General features: G+C 55.0%; 1 protein-coding gene across 1 annotated transcript in view; it reads left to right on the forward strand.

The window, feature by feature from the left end:
* PHACTR3 (phosphatase and actin regulator 3) overlaps positions 1-13,517 on the forward strand; it is a 213,083-nt gene that overhangs the window by 164,735 nt on the left and 34,831 nt on the right. Inside the window, exon 8 of the mRNA XM_040638539.1 lies at positions 9,966-10,119. Coding sequence (XP_040494473.1) covers positions 9,966-10,119 — 154 coding nt within the window. The remainder of the gene's footprint in view (positions 1-9,965; positions 10,120-13,517) is intronic.

Below are 13,517 nucleotides of genomic sequence, written 5' to 3' on the forward strand. Positions count from 1 at the left end.
ACTCTCCTGCCGCTGTCTTTCACCGATAAGGACCCGTTGATGACATTGGCTGTGCTGTGGCTAATCCAGGGTCACACGTTCATAGTTTCTGGGTTCAGGAAGTGGACATCTCTGAGGGCCTTGGTTCTGATGACCATGGTGTCTTTGGGGGGGGGGGGCTGGGGTGGCTGAACGGTCACGGACACCTCCCATGCCCGTTTCTGTACCATTCTCAACAGCATGCCCGGCGCATAGTGGGTCCTCAGCTATGATAGAGGTGATGTGACCTGGGCTGTTTCCCCGTCTCACCAGCGACACCCTGAAGCCCAGGAGGTGACGCGGCTGGCTGGGGCTGCGTGCACAGTTGGTGATGGCCCCGGGCACGGGCCCTGCCTCCCGCCCCCTCCCACATGAGCACGGCTGCTGGATGAGAAGGAGCACCCTAGCTTCCACCGTGACAGGCACCCATGCTTCTTCCAGAAGCCAGACCTCGGGGAGCCCTGGGGACGTGGAAACGTGGGATCCACAGAATCACTGAGAATTGCCGTACTAGCTCACGTTTGACATACACGCCGAAAAACGCGTTCCTCCTGGGGAGTGTTGTCAGCCCAGGATACCTGCCTCCTGACCCCCCCCCCACCCCCCGCCATCGGGTCGAGAATTCTAATGAAGGGCTGGGCCTGCCTCCTCCTTTTGAACAAGACGGATGGGGAAAAGGCTGGGATGATTTGAGAAGGCCGGGTAGTCCACAGCCTGGTTTCTCGGAGGCAGAAGAGCAGTGATTTTAAGGAGCCGCGACTGCGGGAATTCGGGGGCCCGTGGGTAAGAGCCACATGACTTCCTTCCCTGCAGCCCCGTGGCAGCCTCTCCTGTTTGTGGTCCCTGTGGCTCATTGACCTCCAAACTCACTCTCCGTGGCCCCGCACCCACCCCCCTCAAGTTCTCTCCCTGCTTCCTTGGCTCCCTGCTCTCGGTGCCTGTCCCTGCCCTGCCCTGCCCCTAACTGGGATGGCCCACCGGCTCCCTGCCTCTCCCAGCTCATCCGCACATGCTCTCCCCGCCGCCTCTCCCCGTGAGCGGCTGGCCTTCATCCCTGGCTGCAGGGCTCCGTGGCGCGGAAGCCCCCGGTGTCCCTCTATTCTCTGCTTGTGTCCCTGTAGATGCCCTGACTGCCCCCTAGCTCTGCAAGAGCCGAAGCCAACGCTGCCCCTCGACCAGGAAACCTGCCCACCTTCCTGGGTCTCCATTCCCCGTGCATGTCCTTGCCGTGTTCCTAGGGATTCAAGCTCCAGCAGTCCTTGCCTCCCCTTCCCCATCTTCCCAGAACTCGTTTCTTCAGGAAATGTGAGCCCCACTCTGCGTCCTGCACGGGGGAGAGAGAGATGGACAGGAGCGAGTCCTTGTCTCCGAGGCTCTGGGAGTCCGGTGGTGGCATTTATGAGTGTCGGGCCGCTGTTTTTCAAGGCGTCCAGCCCTGCTGCCGCTGACCTAGGCAGAGCCGTGGTGCCCGCCCTTCCACCAAAACCAGCCACAGACCTGGACTTGGGGGCACAGGACTGCAGGTAGTGCAGACCATCACCCTTGTTAGATGGGAGACACTCTGGGTGAGCCCCACACTGTCCAGCTTTCCTCCTGGCATCTTCCTGGGGGGGCAGTGCACGGAGGTGGCCTCACTGGGACGAGGAGGTGGAGACGGGGGTTCTGGGCTGTTGGCACAGCTGGAATTTGTAGGACAGACAATTGGAACAGATGAGCTGTGTGAAGGGGTCCCCTGGACAGTGGTGTGGAGGTTCAGTGAACCGGGGGCTGGGGTGTGCCCGAGCAGGCAGAACTTCATGAGGCTCAGCACTGGTCACCTGTGGGAGGAGGCCTGGGCCGGGGTGCTGGGGGTCGGGGGGCGCAGGGGGACCCAGCGCAGACCACGTTCAAAGCCAGCTAGACCTGTAGTTGTATGTTCAGGGTTTTAAGGAACAGGATGAACGAACAGAGGGAGAATCTTAGAGAAACAAACTATAAAAGAGCACTGAATGCAAATTCTAGGGATAAAGTGTATAATGGCTACAGCAATGTCACAGCCGATGAAAACTGGCCCCACCGTGTCACTGCTTGTGCCAGGACAGGCCGGAGGGCCCTTCTCACGTGGGCTTGTCCCTGCCATCCCCACTCTCTCCTGGCACCCAGCCCTGCTTGCTCCTTCTCTTCTGCCAAAGCCTCCTGGCATCAGCTCATGTGGCCTGAGCCCCCGGGGAGCCGGGACGGCCAGTCAGGCCACGTTAGCAGCGTGAGATGCACATCCTTGGAGCGAAGACTTGTGCGTCTCATAATTACGTCCTTAGCATAAGTTCCACAGTGTTCCTGATTGAGAAAAAGCTATCTCATGGCAAGTTTATCTTTAACTGCAGAGCTCCTAGACATATGTTCTTATTTATCCACAGCTCCATCTACATTTCCCCCTCTTTCCCAGGAGGCCAGCGAAGCGGGGCAGAGTTGGGAAAGGAGCACCTGTCATGAGCGAAAACCAGCCCCGCTCTGGCTCCAGGGACGGGGCTGGGAGGACAGGAGGGAGGATTGTACCTCCAGTTTTGGAGAAAGAGCAAAAATGAACACCTGGGTGTCCCCCCCCCCCCCGGGGGTCTGGCTCAGCAAGCAACGGGCTATGTGACCGTCACACTCTGGGATCATTGGTGGCCCTCAAAGGGCAGGAGCTGGGCTGATTCAGCCTGATCTGGAGCTGGAGCCAGATGTGTGAGCGGGACCATGTACGCAGGGTGCCCTGTATGGTGTGATCCGCGTTCCTAAAACATAGAGTGACGTGGGAGTAAGTTGCTAATTGCACAGAAGTAGGTCTGGAAATAAATCTAAAACACAGTAGAGGTTTCTTCTGGAAGTGAGAGTGGGCAGGAAAGGGGATATTTCCCCTCCTAATACTGCTTTAAGCCTAAGCTGTCTGCTACGAGGACGTGTTGTTTTTGTAGCTGAGCAAGTGAACGTCCTTGTTTACTTGTTGGAGCTGGAAGGAGCCGGAAGGAGCCAGAAGGCAGCCGTGGGCTCTATGCTCAGCTGTGACCTGGGCCAGCTCTGGTCTCCTTGAGCCTCTTTACCCTCTCGTGCCTTCACTGGTGTGGGCGGGGGAACTTGGGCTCCTTCCAGCTCCGACCGGGCCAGCTCCCCATAGGGGCAGGGTGGTCTCCGGAGATAACCCTATGGTTTCTCTTTCAGTTTGGTGATTTGGTGAATTACATGGATTGCCTTTCAAATACTCAGCCCCCTTGCCCCCCAGTTGGTCGTGGTGTATTACCATTTTTATAAGTTCTCGGATGTGATTTGCTAAAATAGTTTATAATTTTATATCCATGTTCGTGAGGTGTGGCAGTCTTTAAATCTTTTTGATTTGAGTATCTTTTCTGGTTTTAACATCACTCCATGCTAGCTTTGTAGTATGGACTTTAAAGTGCTCACCCTTCTTTGAACTTTCTGAAATAATTGTATGGAACTGGCGTTATTTACTACATGCTTCGTCATCAGTGCAGCTACCTGGGCCTGTAAAGGTTTTGTTGTCTATGGGGGAAGGTTTTTAATTCCAAATTCGAGTTCTTTAATAGGTAAAGGTCTATTCTGGTTTTATATTTCTTCTTGAGCAAGCCTCGGTAGTTTGCATAGAATCAGTTGGAGAGCTCACCTGTCTTACTTCCCCATGTTGATAATTTCTCCCCCTCCCTCTCCCTCCCTTTTTCTAGGTTTTATCAATTTTATTGCTCTTCTCAAAGAACCAGCTTTTGGTTTTAGTTGTTTTTTTTTTTTTTTTTTTCATTATGTTTCTGTTTTCGGTTTCACTGGTTTCTGCTCTGACCTGTATGATTCCTTCTACTTCCTTGGGTTTAATTTGCTCTTCTTTCTGCAGTTGCTTAAGATGGAATCTGAGGTCACTGGTTTGAAGGCTTTCTTCTTTTCTAAGATAGGCATTTAATGCTGTAAAATCTCCCCCAACACCATTTTGATATGTTGCGTTTTTATTTACTTCAAAATATTTTCTAATTTCCCTTTTGATTTCTTCTTGGAACTGTGGGTTATTCCAAAGTTGTGTGGGTTTTTTGTTTTATGTATTTTCCAAAGATTTGGGTACTTTTCTGGAGATCTTTTTGTAACCAGTGCCCAGTTTCATTTCCCTCCGATCGGACAGCACGTTTTATAGGGCTGGAGTGCTTTGAAATTGATCAAGACTGGACTATACCCCAGCCTGTGGTTGTCATGGCGACCGCCGCACGTGCGCTTGAGAAGACCATGCGTTCTCCTGTGTGGGGGCTTTATAAACGCCAGTCAGATCCAGCGGCTTGATGGTGGTGTCCCTGTCTGGCACATCCTTGCACACATTCTCACACACTTCCACATCCTTGCACACATCCGTGCACGCTTCCACAACCGTGCACACTTCCAAATCCACGCACACTTCCACGTCCTTGCACACATCCTTGCATTCTTCCACATCCTTGCACACTTCATCTGCTTGTTCTTTTTTTTTTTTTTTAAGATTTTATTTATTTAGTTGACAGAGACAGCCAGCGAGAGAGGGAACCCAAGCAGGGGGAGTGGGAGAGGAAGAGGCAGGCTCCCAGCAGAGGAGCCCGATGTGGGGCTCGATCCCAGAACGCTGGGATCACGCCCTGAGCCAAAGGCAGACGCCCAGGCGCCCCTGCTTGTTCTTAAAATTACTTGCAGGGGTCTTGAGACCTTCCACTCTATCTTTAGATTTATCCTTTCTGCTCTGTCAGGTTTGCTTTATGCCAGGTTCACAAGAACTTTGCACCGTTTTATCCTCCTGATGAAGTTGCCCCTTTATCAGTTCATCCCTTTATCCCGGATCAGGTTCTCGGCTGGGAAACCAACCGCGTCTGCCATTCACGTGCCCCTTCAGCCTTCCTGAGACCGGGCTTAGAGCGCTGCATCGCTCCCCTGGGACTTCCCGTCTAAGTCTTCGCGTCAAAATGTGTGTTCTGTAGGCAGCATCCAGTTTGGTCCTGCTTTGTTATCCATTATGGGACTTTCTGCCTTTAAGGAGGGTGTTCACACTATTCACACTGAGTGCAATTCTTACTTAGGTTTAAATCCAGCCTCTGGTAAAGTCCAGATCTTCACTTCTGCGTCTGGGCGACCCCCTGGCCCCCAGTTCCACGCTGCAGACTCGGGGGGCCTTGGTCTCCCCCCTTCACCTTCTCAACTCAGGCCGTGTGGCAGGCTCCTCCCGGCTCCTGCCCCAGGTCCCCAGCCCAGAGACCTGGGGTCCCAGAGACGGGGCCTCCGTAGGGCTCCCTTTGGTTCGCGTCCCACCAGGATCACTGTGCTTTCCAGCATCTTTGCCATTGTTTCGTGTAGCTGGACTTTGTTTTGCTTTCTTTTGGGGCAGAAAAGCCAGTTCCCATTATCCGTTTTAGCCAGAAGCGGAAGTCCGCACATCACTTTACTTCGGGGCCTGAGGCAGATCTCCTCAGCACATTCTTGCTATGGAGTGAAGCTAGCTTCTGGGACTGCATGTCCTGGGGTGTGGGGCCCCAGCTTTCAGGTCCCAGCTCAGATGCCGCCTCCCCCAGGAAGCCTTTCCTGATCTCCACCTCATGCCCCCTGCCTCTTTGGCTTGTTCTGCCCGGTGCTACGTAAGTCAGCAGGCACTTCGAGTTTGTGTATGGGATACCTTGAACAAGGAACAGTTCTCTCCATGGACGAGCCTGGCAGATTTGTTTTTCTCTGTGAGTGAAAATGTCTCCGGCTCATGCAGTGACCACAGCTGGGGAGAGAGGCAGGCAGACAGGTAGTTCGGAGATGTGGTTGAGCTCGCACACACAGAAGGCACTCGTCCTGTGCTTCTGGTCATGACAGCTGCTTGTTCGCCCCTTTCCCTCCCTCACCGAGAGGCTCAGCAGGCACATGGCCCTCACTTCGGGGCCGGGTGTGGAGCAGACGTGGCTAGCAGGTGCCCGGCTGCCCTGAACAGATCCGCGAACGTCACTCAGCCTGTCTGTGCTTTACTGGGAGCGCAGGTGCTCGGTTGTGGACGTGCTAATTTGAAATGCCTGATAGGGACCCGGGTGGGGATGTCCTGATGGAAGTGGGTAAGCAAGTCTGGACTGCAGGAGAGAAGGTGTGGCGACCTGGGGAAGTCCCTGCCGTTAGCAGTTGGGCTGGAGTGTCTCATGGGACAGAGGTCATGTGGGAAGCAGGTGTGGACCGAGGGCTTTGAGGATTGAGTCCTGGGGAACCCCAACATGTTGTAGAGCTGGGGAGATGACAAGGAACCAGCGAAGGAGACTGAGGTGTGACTGTTGAGGCAGGACACCAGACCGATGTGGGGCTTGTGGGGAAAGGAAGGGAGCCTTTCACAAACGAAGGGGGTGACTGACGGCCTGAAGTTCTCCAAGAGCACCCTTTGCTCCGCTGGGGTGGGTAATGGGAGCTGACGGGACAGGGGCCTGGGGGGTTGTTGGGGGTTCCACACTCGCTGGCCATGCAAGGCTGCCTCCTGCTGGCTGAGCTGGAGCCTGGTTCTGAGCGCTCGGTGGCTATTGGGGCCACTCCGGTTCCTGGCGAGAGGCGGCAACATCGCCCACCCTACCTTTCGCTCCCTGCCTGTCAGCTGTGCATTGGAAGGGTGCCCCCAGCATGTGCTGACATTGGGCTGATGTGGCAACACCAGGCTTTTGCTTTTAATTTACTTAATTTTTTTGGCCTATACGTTGGTTTTTTTTTTTTTTTTTTTTTTTTTTAATTGGCTTTTGCCAATACAGAACTTCATAGGATAGTGAGCAGGACTGGTCTGAAGTTCCATGAGAGTCTTCGCCTTGGAAAGACAATAGGGTTTTCAACAAATGGATCCAGAGAAAGACATTTTGGGCTGGGTGAGCTCCGATCAGATCCGGGGCGGCCAGCCTTGCATGTGGGGACTTCTGGGGAGCCCGCAACGGGTCAGAGGGGAACCAGGCCTGGCTGCGCCCTGCCGTGACTGCCGGGCGGCTGGTCTTCACCGAGGATGCGAACTCTCGAAGTTGAAGGCTACCGCAGGGCTGGAGGAAGAGGGGCCTGGTGCTGGACAGAGTTACACTCTCTTACAGACACTCAGCCTCTTTCCCTTGGATTAACATTCCCTGTGTTGCTGCTGCCGTCCAGTTAATTAGAGCGTTCCAAAAAAGTGGATCCTGACCATTTTTGACAGTTGTCAGGTTGCTTTTACGGAGAGAATTTTCCACCATCTTCGCCGATGTCACTCAACAGTGTGCTTTCTTTTTAAATAATTATCTATTTTCATATCAGAGAACTATGTTTGGGATAAAAAATATACAGAAAGCAAAATTAGTACATAAATTGATCAATTCCTGATATTTCTATGCCAACGTATAATATCATACATACTTGCAAAATTAGACACCTACACAGACACAAATATATTTCTATAGATGACATACTTACTTTTGTACAAGCTGCTGTAACTAAACGTTATAAGCATCCCGTGAATGTCTTTTTGGCTCTTAGTAACGTGCACACCCCCGTGTTCGATGGGCTTGCCCCGGCCCAGTGGTACGATGGGCCGTAATCTGACAAGTGTTGTCTTGGGTTTTTCGGTTGTGTATAATTTCTTGCTTTCATCAATGGTGCTGGATGGACACCTTTTTATGGCCTTTTATGTGCTTGTCCCCCTTGTTTTGGGAGGCAGACTCCCAGAGGTGGGATTTCCGGGTCAGAACACAAGCGTGTCCGGGGGCACCTGGGGAGGGAAGCTGGCTCACTCCCCACACCTGGACAGAAAGGTCTCATGGCCGCTGTTTCCCAGCCTCACCTCCTGCTCCGAGTCAGCGCGTGCGCTCTGGGACACGTGCTCAGTCACGGTGCTGCTGACGGTTGGGTGCACCTGCCGGCCAAATTTATGAAAAGCCTCATTTTTAAAAAAAAGATTTTATTTATTTATTTTGACAGAGAAAGAGACAGGCAGCGAGAGAGGGAACACAGGCAGGGGGAGAGGAAGAAGCAGGCTCTCGGTGGAGGAGCCTGATGCGGGGCTTGATCCCAGAACGCCAAGATCACGCCCTGAGCCAAAGGCAGACGCTTAATGACTGAGCCACCCAGGTGCCCCATGAAAAGCCTCATTTTAAGCTATTTGTCTGGAAATTTCCTTTTTTGGCTTTTCAGTAACAAAACCTAGTAACCTCCTGACACTCTGGAGAAGACCTGAAGTGATCCCATAAGTGTTTGCGGTGGCCCTACTGTGCACGCGGGCTGTGCCCGGGAGCACCGCTGGTTCCCTCGGAGCGAATTCTCATTTACATCTGGAAATCTCTGATGAAGGAATCTTTTACTCAGTGAAGAATGCATACGATTAAAGTTTGTAATAAGAAACCCAAGACATTTGCAATGGGCTTAAAAGACTTTTGTTTTATCAAAAGCTAAAAAGATTAGACTGCATTCAGGGTCTTTCGTGGTCGAGCACTTTCTGGTTCTCCGAAAATGGCAATCCCTTCTCGCCATGTGTTAGACCCTTGGCATTCACGTAGGATTTGTCCTGAGACCTTCAAGACTCCCTTAACTCATGAATGCCACCACAGCTTCCGATTTCCCCCAGAACGTGCAGTAAAGACGAAGTGAAAACGCATGTGACTCCTTCAGGCTCTTTATGATCCTACAAATACGGGGCTCTGGTCATTTACAAAGCTGTTAAAACAAATTCAGGCTGGAGCCCTTGCTGAAATGACTTGAGCCATTATTTTTCTCTGTCTCTGTAAAACACACAGCAAACAAGCTCATATTAGAAACCCAAGCCTCAGCTGAGCCCCGATTTTGTGTCTGTCTTTATCCCAAACTTCTGTTGAACCCTCACGTTATTCGACTCATTTCTTGCGTTGTTCCCATCTTTGACACTGGACGCTGCTGTCGTTGGGCGCCATTTTTCTTGAGAAATAACGTTTGCCTCCACCTACGGGAGTGTCCACGTTGGAAGATGGTTTGAGCCCCAGGATTGAAATCCGTGTCTCATTAGAGCTACGAAACCACGCACCCAGGGCAGGTGGGGAGTCTCATTCAGAAAGCTCAATGAACCAGAACACCTCCGTTTCCCAGCCCGCTAATGAATGATCTTTCTCTGCCTGTGAACGCCGCCAAACCCCACTTCTCTTAATTTAGATGTTCCATTCTCAAGATCGTATTTGCACCCCGATTTTACTCAGCTGATCCTAGACATGTGTGGAAATAAAGATCAGTCTCCACCTGGAGATCCTGAGTCAGCGCCCCCCTTCCCTCACGCAACAATATTCACTGGGGACCTGCTGCGTCAGCACGGATCTGGGGCCCGGGGAGGGCAGATGCCCTTGAACTTAGTCTCGAGCAGGAGGTGGAGTAAAGTAACCAGCGGGAAGAGATCAGACATGGGGTGGGGGGATTAATGGCATGATGTGATTGGAGCCCTGTTGGGCCTCTTCAGGAAGGTTGAAGGCTGGCTGTGGGGCCAGCCGTGGACGGTCCGGCAGAGCTAGGTGGCAGGCGGAGGACAGAGCGGCTGCACAGGCCCTGAGGTGGGATGTTCCAGAGACAGAAGGAAGACCCGCGTGGCCAGAGGGTAGTGTCAGCGGGGAGTGTGGAACATGTGGAGAAGGGGGATGGGAGGGGGGCTGCCAGGCAGAAAGTAACTTTAAGTCATGGTCCACACGCAGGAGAAAAACCGGGTGCCATGAATAATGACCCGGGGCAGCAGGTGTCGACCAGGACTGTCCCTGGAGGCCTGGACTGTGATTGATCACCCAGCCATGGAACGTGTGGCCCATGGGTGGTGACATCACTTTGTCCCTGTGCTGCCCTCATTGCCGCTGGAAGGAACCCCAGGCTGACAGACGTGCCCCCATTGCCCTGATGCCGACGCCTTCTTCCAACAGCTGGGCGGCTGGGGCAACAAGCCAGCGTTTGACTAATACCTGTTGTCTTGTCCCCTCCGCCCCCTCTTTGGTGGCACTCAGGAACACTGCCCAGGAAATGCAAGAAGGAGCTCTTGGCGGTAAAGCTGCGGAACCGGCCCAGCAAGCAGGAGCTGGAAGACAGGAATATTTTCCCCAGGAGGACTGACGAGGAGAGGCAGGAAATCCGGCAGCAGATTGAGCTGAAACTCTCCAAGTGAGTAGCGGTGTGGAGCCAGGGGCGGAGGCTGGAGGCTGCGTCCCGCCGGCCAGCCCCTCAGATGGACGTCCCGGGGCCGTGCTGTCTCAGGGTGCCCACATGGGGTGCTGACGGTGGCTTCCCACCTCGCCACTATCCGCACTTGGGACGGGACGCTGCTTTGTCGTGGGGGCTGTCTGTTTGCCGTCGGAGGCCAGGCAGTAAGTTGGGTCTCTACACATGACATTCTCCTGTGACAGTCAGAGCTGTCCCCACATGTTTCCAGACGCCCCGGGGAGGGGGGCACATCCACCCCCCGCAGTGGAGGAGCTATGGTCTGTAGTGGCGGTCAGGCCAGGCACCTGCAGGAGGAAAGGGGGTTGCAGTGGGGAGAGACGGTGACAGAGTAGGGAGGACATGGCTCGTCGGCGTCTGGGGCATGGGGGAGAGTGCCCGTTCACCTGCACCATCGTTTTCCTGCAAGAATTGCATTCAGTATTGCCCAATCTTGTAAGTTTTTCAAGAAAAGCTGGAAATCTATTTGGGGGGCACAGTGTCTGCACCAAGTTGAGCCCATCTGCCGCCTGGCTCTGCACCAGAGCCATGAGTGAGCACCCTTTGCTCCCAGGGTCCCCCTGGCCGTCCCCGGGGTTGGCCAGCTGGAGATGCACTGTGCTAGGGGCCAGCACAGCGTGGAGCTGTGGGTCTTCGCAGCTGAGACTTTGGGGATCCAGTTGTGTGGCCTGGGACATGATGTTTTGTCCCAAGGACGGGGCGGGACTGAGACAGTGTGGCGGGTTTGAAGTGCTGGCTGACTCTCTAGGTTGCTTTCCAGGAACTGGGGTCACTGGGGTCCAGAACCCAGAGCATGCTGGGCCCCCCGGCTCTCGCCAGCATCCCCTGCCACGAAGCCAGCCCAAAGCTGAGCTTGAAGCGAAGGGCTTTGTTGGGAGTCGGGCTCTTCCGGCAGGGTGGACTTCCCCCAATCCTCCCAAACGGAGGGGCCAGACTGCAGCCCCGGAATTTGAGGGTGGGTATTGGAGAGGAGACATTACTGGGCTTCAGGCAGCCAGTGCCGATGCTTGCCGCCCGCATGCTGCCATCTCCCCGACCTTCCTCCGGCACCCGTGGGGTATCGGGGGGCTGGGCTTGAAGGGACAGTGTCCTGCATCCCCTCCAGCCCACGCATTCCCTCTTTAAACCTCAGAAGCAGGTCCTGCAGAGCAGGAAGAGATAGTATCCTGATGATAAGCTGGACCAGCTGTCCCTGTGCCTCGCCCTTGATTTGCCCTTGACCCACATTTCTCCCTGTCCCCTGCACCCAGGTCCCCTGCATGGACCACGGGAAGGTGCAGATTCCGATGCAGCAGGTCTGCAGCGGGGCCTGAGCGTCTGTGCTTTAGACAGGCTCCCAGGGGATGCCCTCGCTGCTGGTCTGTGGGCACACATGCAGTAGCGAAGGTCTCAAGCAGGATCTCCCAACCCCTGCACTCTGGCATTTGGGGCCAGATGACCCTGTGCCGGGGCTGTCCGCGTGGTCGGACACTCAGCAGCAACACTGGCTTCCACCTAGAAGATACTCCTCTAGCCCTCCCCCTGCCCAGCTGTGACAAGCAACAATGTCTCCCGTCATTGTTGACTGGCCCCAGGGGGACAGAATCCATCCTGGTCAAGACGCAGTGATTTGAAGGTCACCTTGGACTTCTTCTCCAGGGGGTCTTTCCTCTGCGTGAGGCCCAGGGCTCTTTGTTCGAGGGGACCAGCCCTTGTTTGTGCTCTGTGCTGGGGAGTGTGGACCCCAGTGTCCCCACCTTCCACTGAAATGCTTTACCGAGTGTTTCCGGGGTGGAGGACCAGGAGCGTGCCTGGGTGAAGCCCAGACGCCAGGTGCTGTGAGTCTTTACCGTGGTTTTCTTGCCTGTAGAATGGGAATGAGACCAGTTGCCAGGCCCGTGGCAGGGGAGGGGCGGGTTGAGCATGGCACACATTACTGCAGGCCGCAGGGTGCCAAGCCAGTGTCCTAAGGACTTGGAATCACGCAGACCTGCATTCGAGTTTTGCTCTGCAGTGATGCACTGGGCGACCTTAACCCCTGGGTCTTGGTTTTCTCATCTGTAAAGTGGGGTGCTGACCTTCCAAGGTCATAGTCTGTTTCAGAGAGATCCTGTAAGAAAGGCTTGTGGCAGAGCCTCTGTCGTGTGGCAGGTGCTCGAGGTTGGGCTGCTGACCTCTGGGAGCCAGGTCCACTCCCTGCGTCAGCTCGAAGCTGTGTGGCGGAGGGTGCCTGCTGCTTACCTGGGGCTCGGGAACCCCGTCGGGAAACTTCTTATAATAGAGATCCATGAGCCCCATCCACACCTGAGGCCAGACCATTTTAACCAATTGCTTGATAATACTGGGTCGAGGGAACTTCCCAGTGTTGGACTGTATCAGCCTGATTGCAATGAGATGGTGACACCTGTCAAGCATTTATCACCTCGTCTGTTATTCAACGAAGACTTAATTTATTTGTGTGAGGGGCAGGCGCTGTGACAGTTGCTCGTGATACAGCCCCGGGCAGTGGAGGTCACTTGTGTCAGCTTGAGGGTTCCTGGAGAACAGCAGTGGCCTCAGACCCCTTCCCGTGTGACTGATGCCCACTCTGGGGCTCGGTCCGGGGAAGATGGTTGAGAAACACGATCCTGAGGGGTTCAGCGCCTGCCGCATGGCAGGAGGAGGGACAAGTTCAGGATGGTGGGCCCCAGCTGTGGGCGTGGTCCCCTGGAGGCCCTCTGAGCAGAGGGGTGTGGGCCCGCATTTCCTAAAGAGACAGCAGGCATTAGGTGTGAGCACGTTCTCCGTGCTCCGGTATGTTTGGGGAACCATTACGAGAATGATCTATTTGCCACGGGACACATCAGAGCCTTTAATGCCACAGCACACGGCGCAGCTCTAGAAGAGGGGGCGGGGCATCTTCGCCCCAGTGGTGCAGCCAGGGGGCCTTTTCTGCCTCGGCACCGGGATGGCCACGTTCACAGCCACGTGGGATGTGCCACACCTGGCGTCGGCTCTGGCCTCAGCTGTGCTGGAGGTGTTCGGGGGGAGGGGGGCTGCAGGGTGTCCACCAGATCCCCGTGCCCAGGCCTCACCCACGGTGGGTGGGGGATGTTCGCGCACCCCCCTGAGGAGCTAGTAGTGCAGTGGGAGGCATGTCAGACTGCGGAGCAGGGGATGGTGGGGATGACCTCCACATCCTGGGATGAGGTTGGGGATGTGCTGCCACCACCCTGGTGGGACTTGGATGGCTAATGCTTCGGTGTGGCTCTGACCGCCTGTGTGGGCAGTGAGGCTCCGGGCCCCCATGGGGGACCACAGGCTGAGGGGATCCGGCCCCGGGGGCGTAGTCTCAGCACTGACCGGAACACGGGGGGGGGGGG

The sequence above is a fragment of the Ursus maritimus genome, unplaced genomic scaffold (assembly GCF_017311325.1).
Source record: "Ursus maritimus isolate PB19 unplaced genomic scaffold, ASM1731132v1 scaffold_22, whole genome shotgun sequence".
In the NCBI taxonomy this organism is placed as follows: domain Eukaryota; kingdom Metazoa; phylum Chordata; class Mammalia; order Carnivora; family Ursidae; genus Ursus; species Ursus maritimus.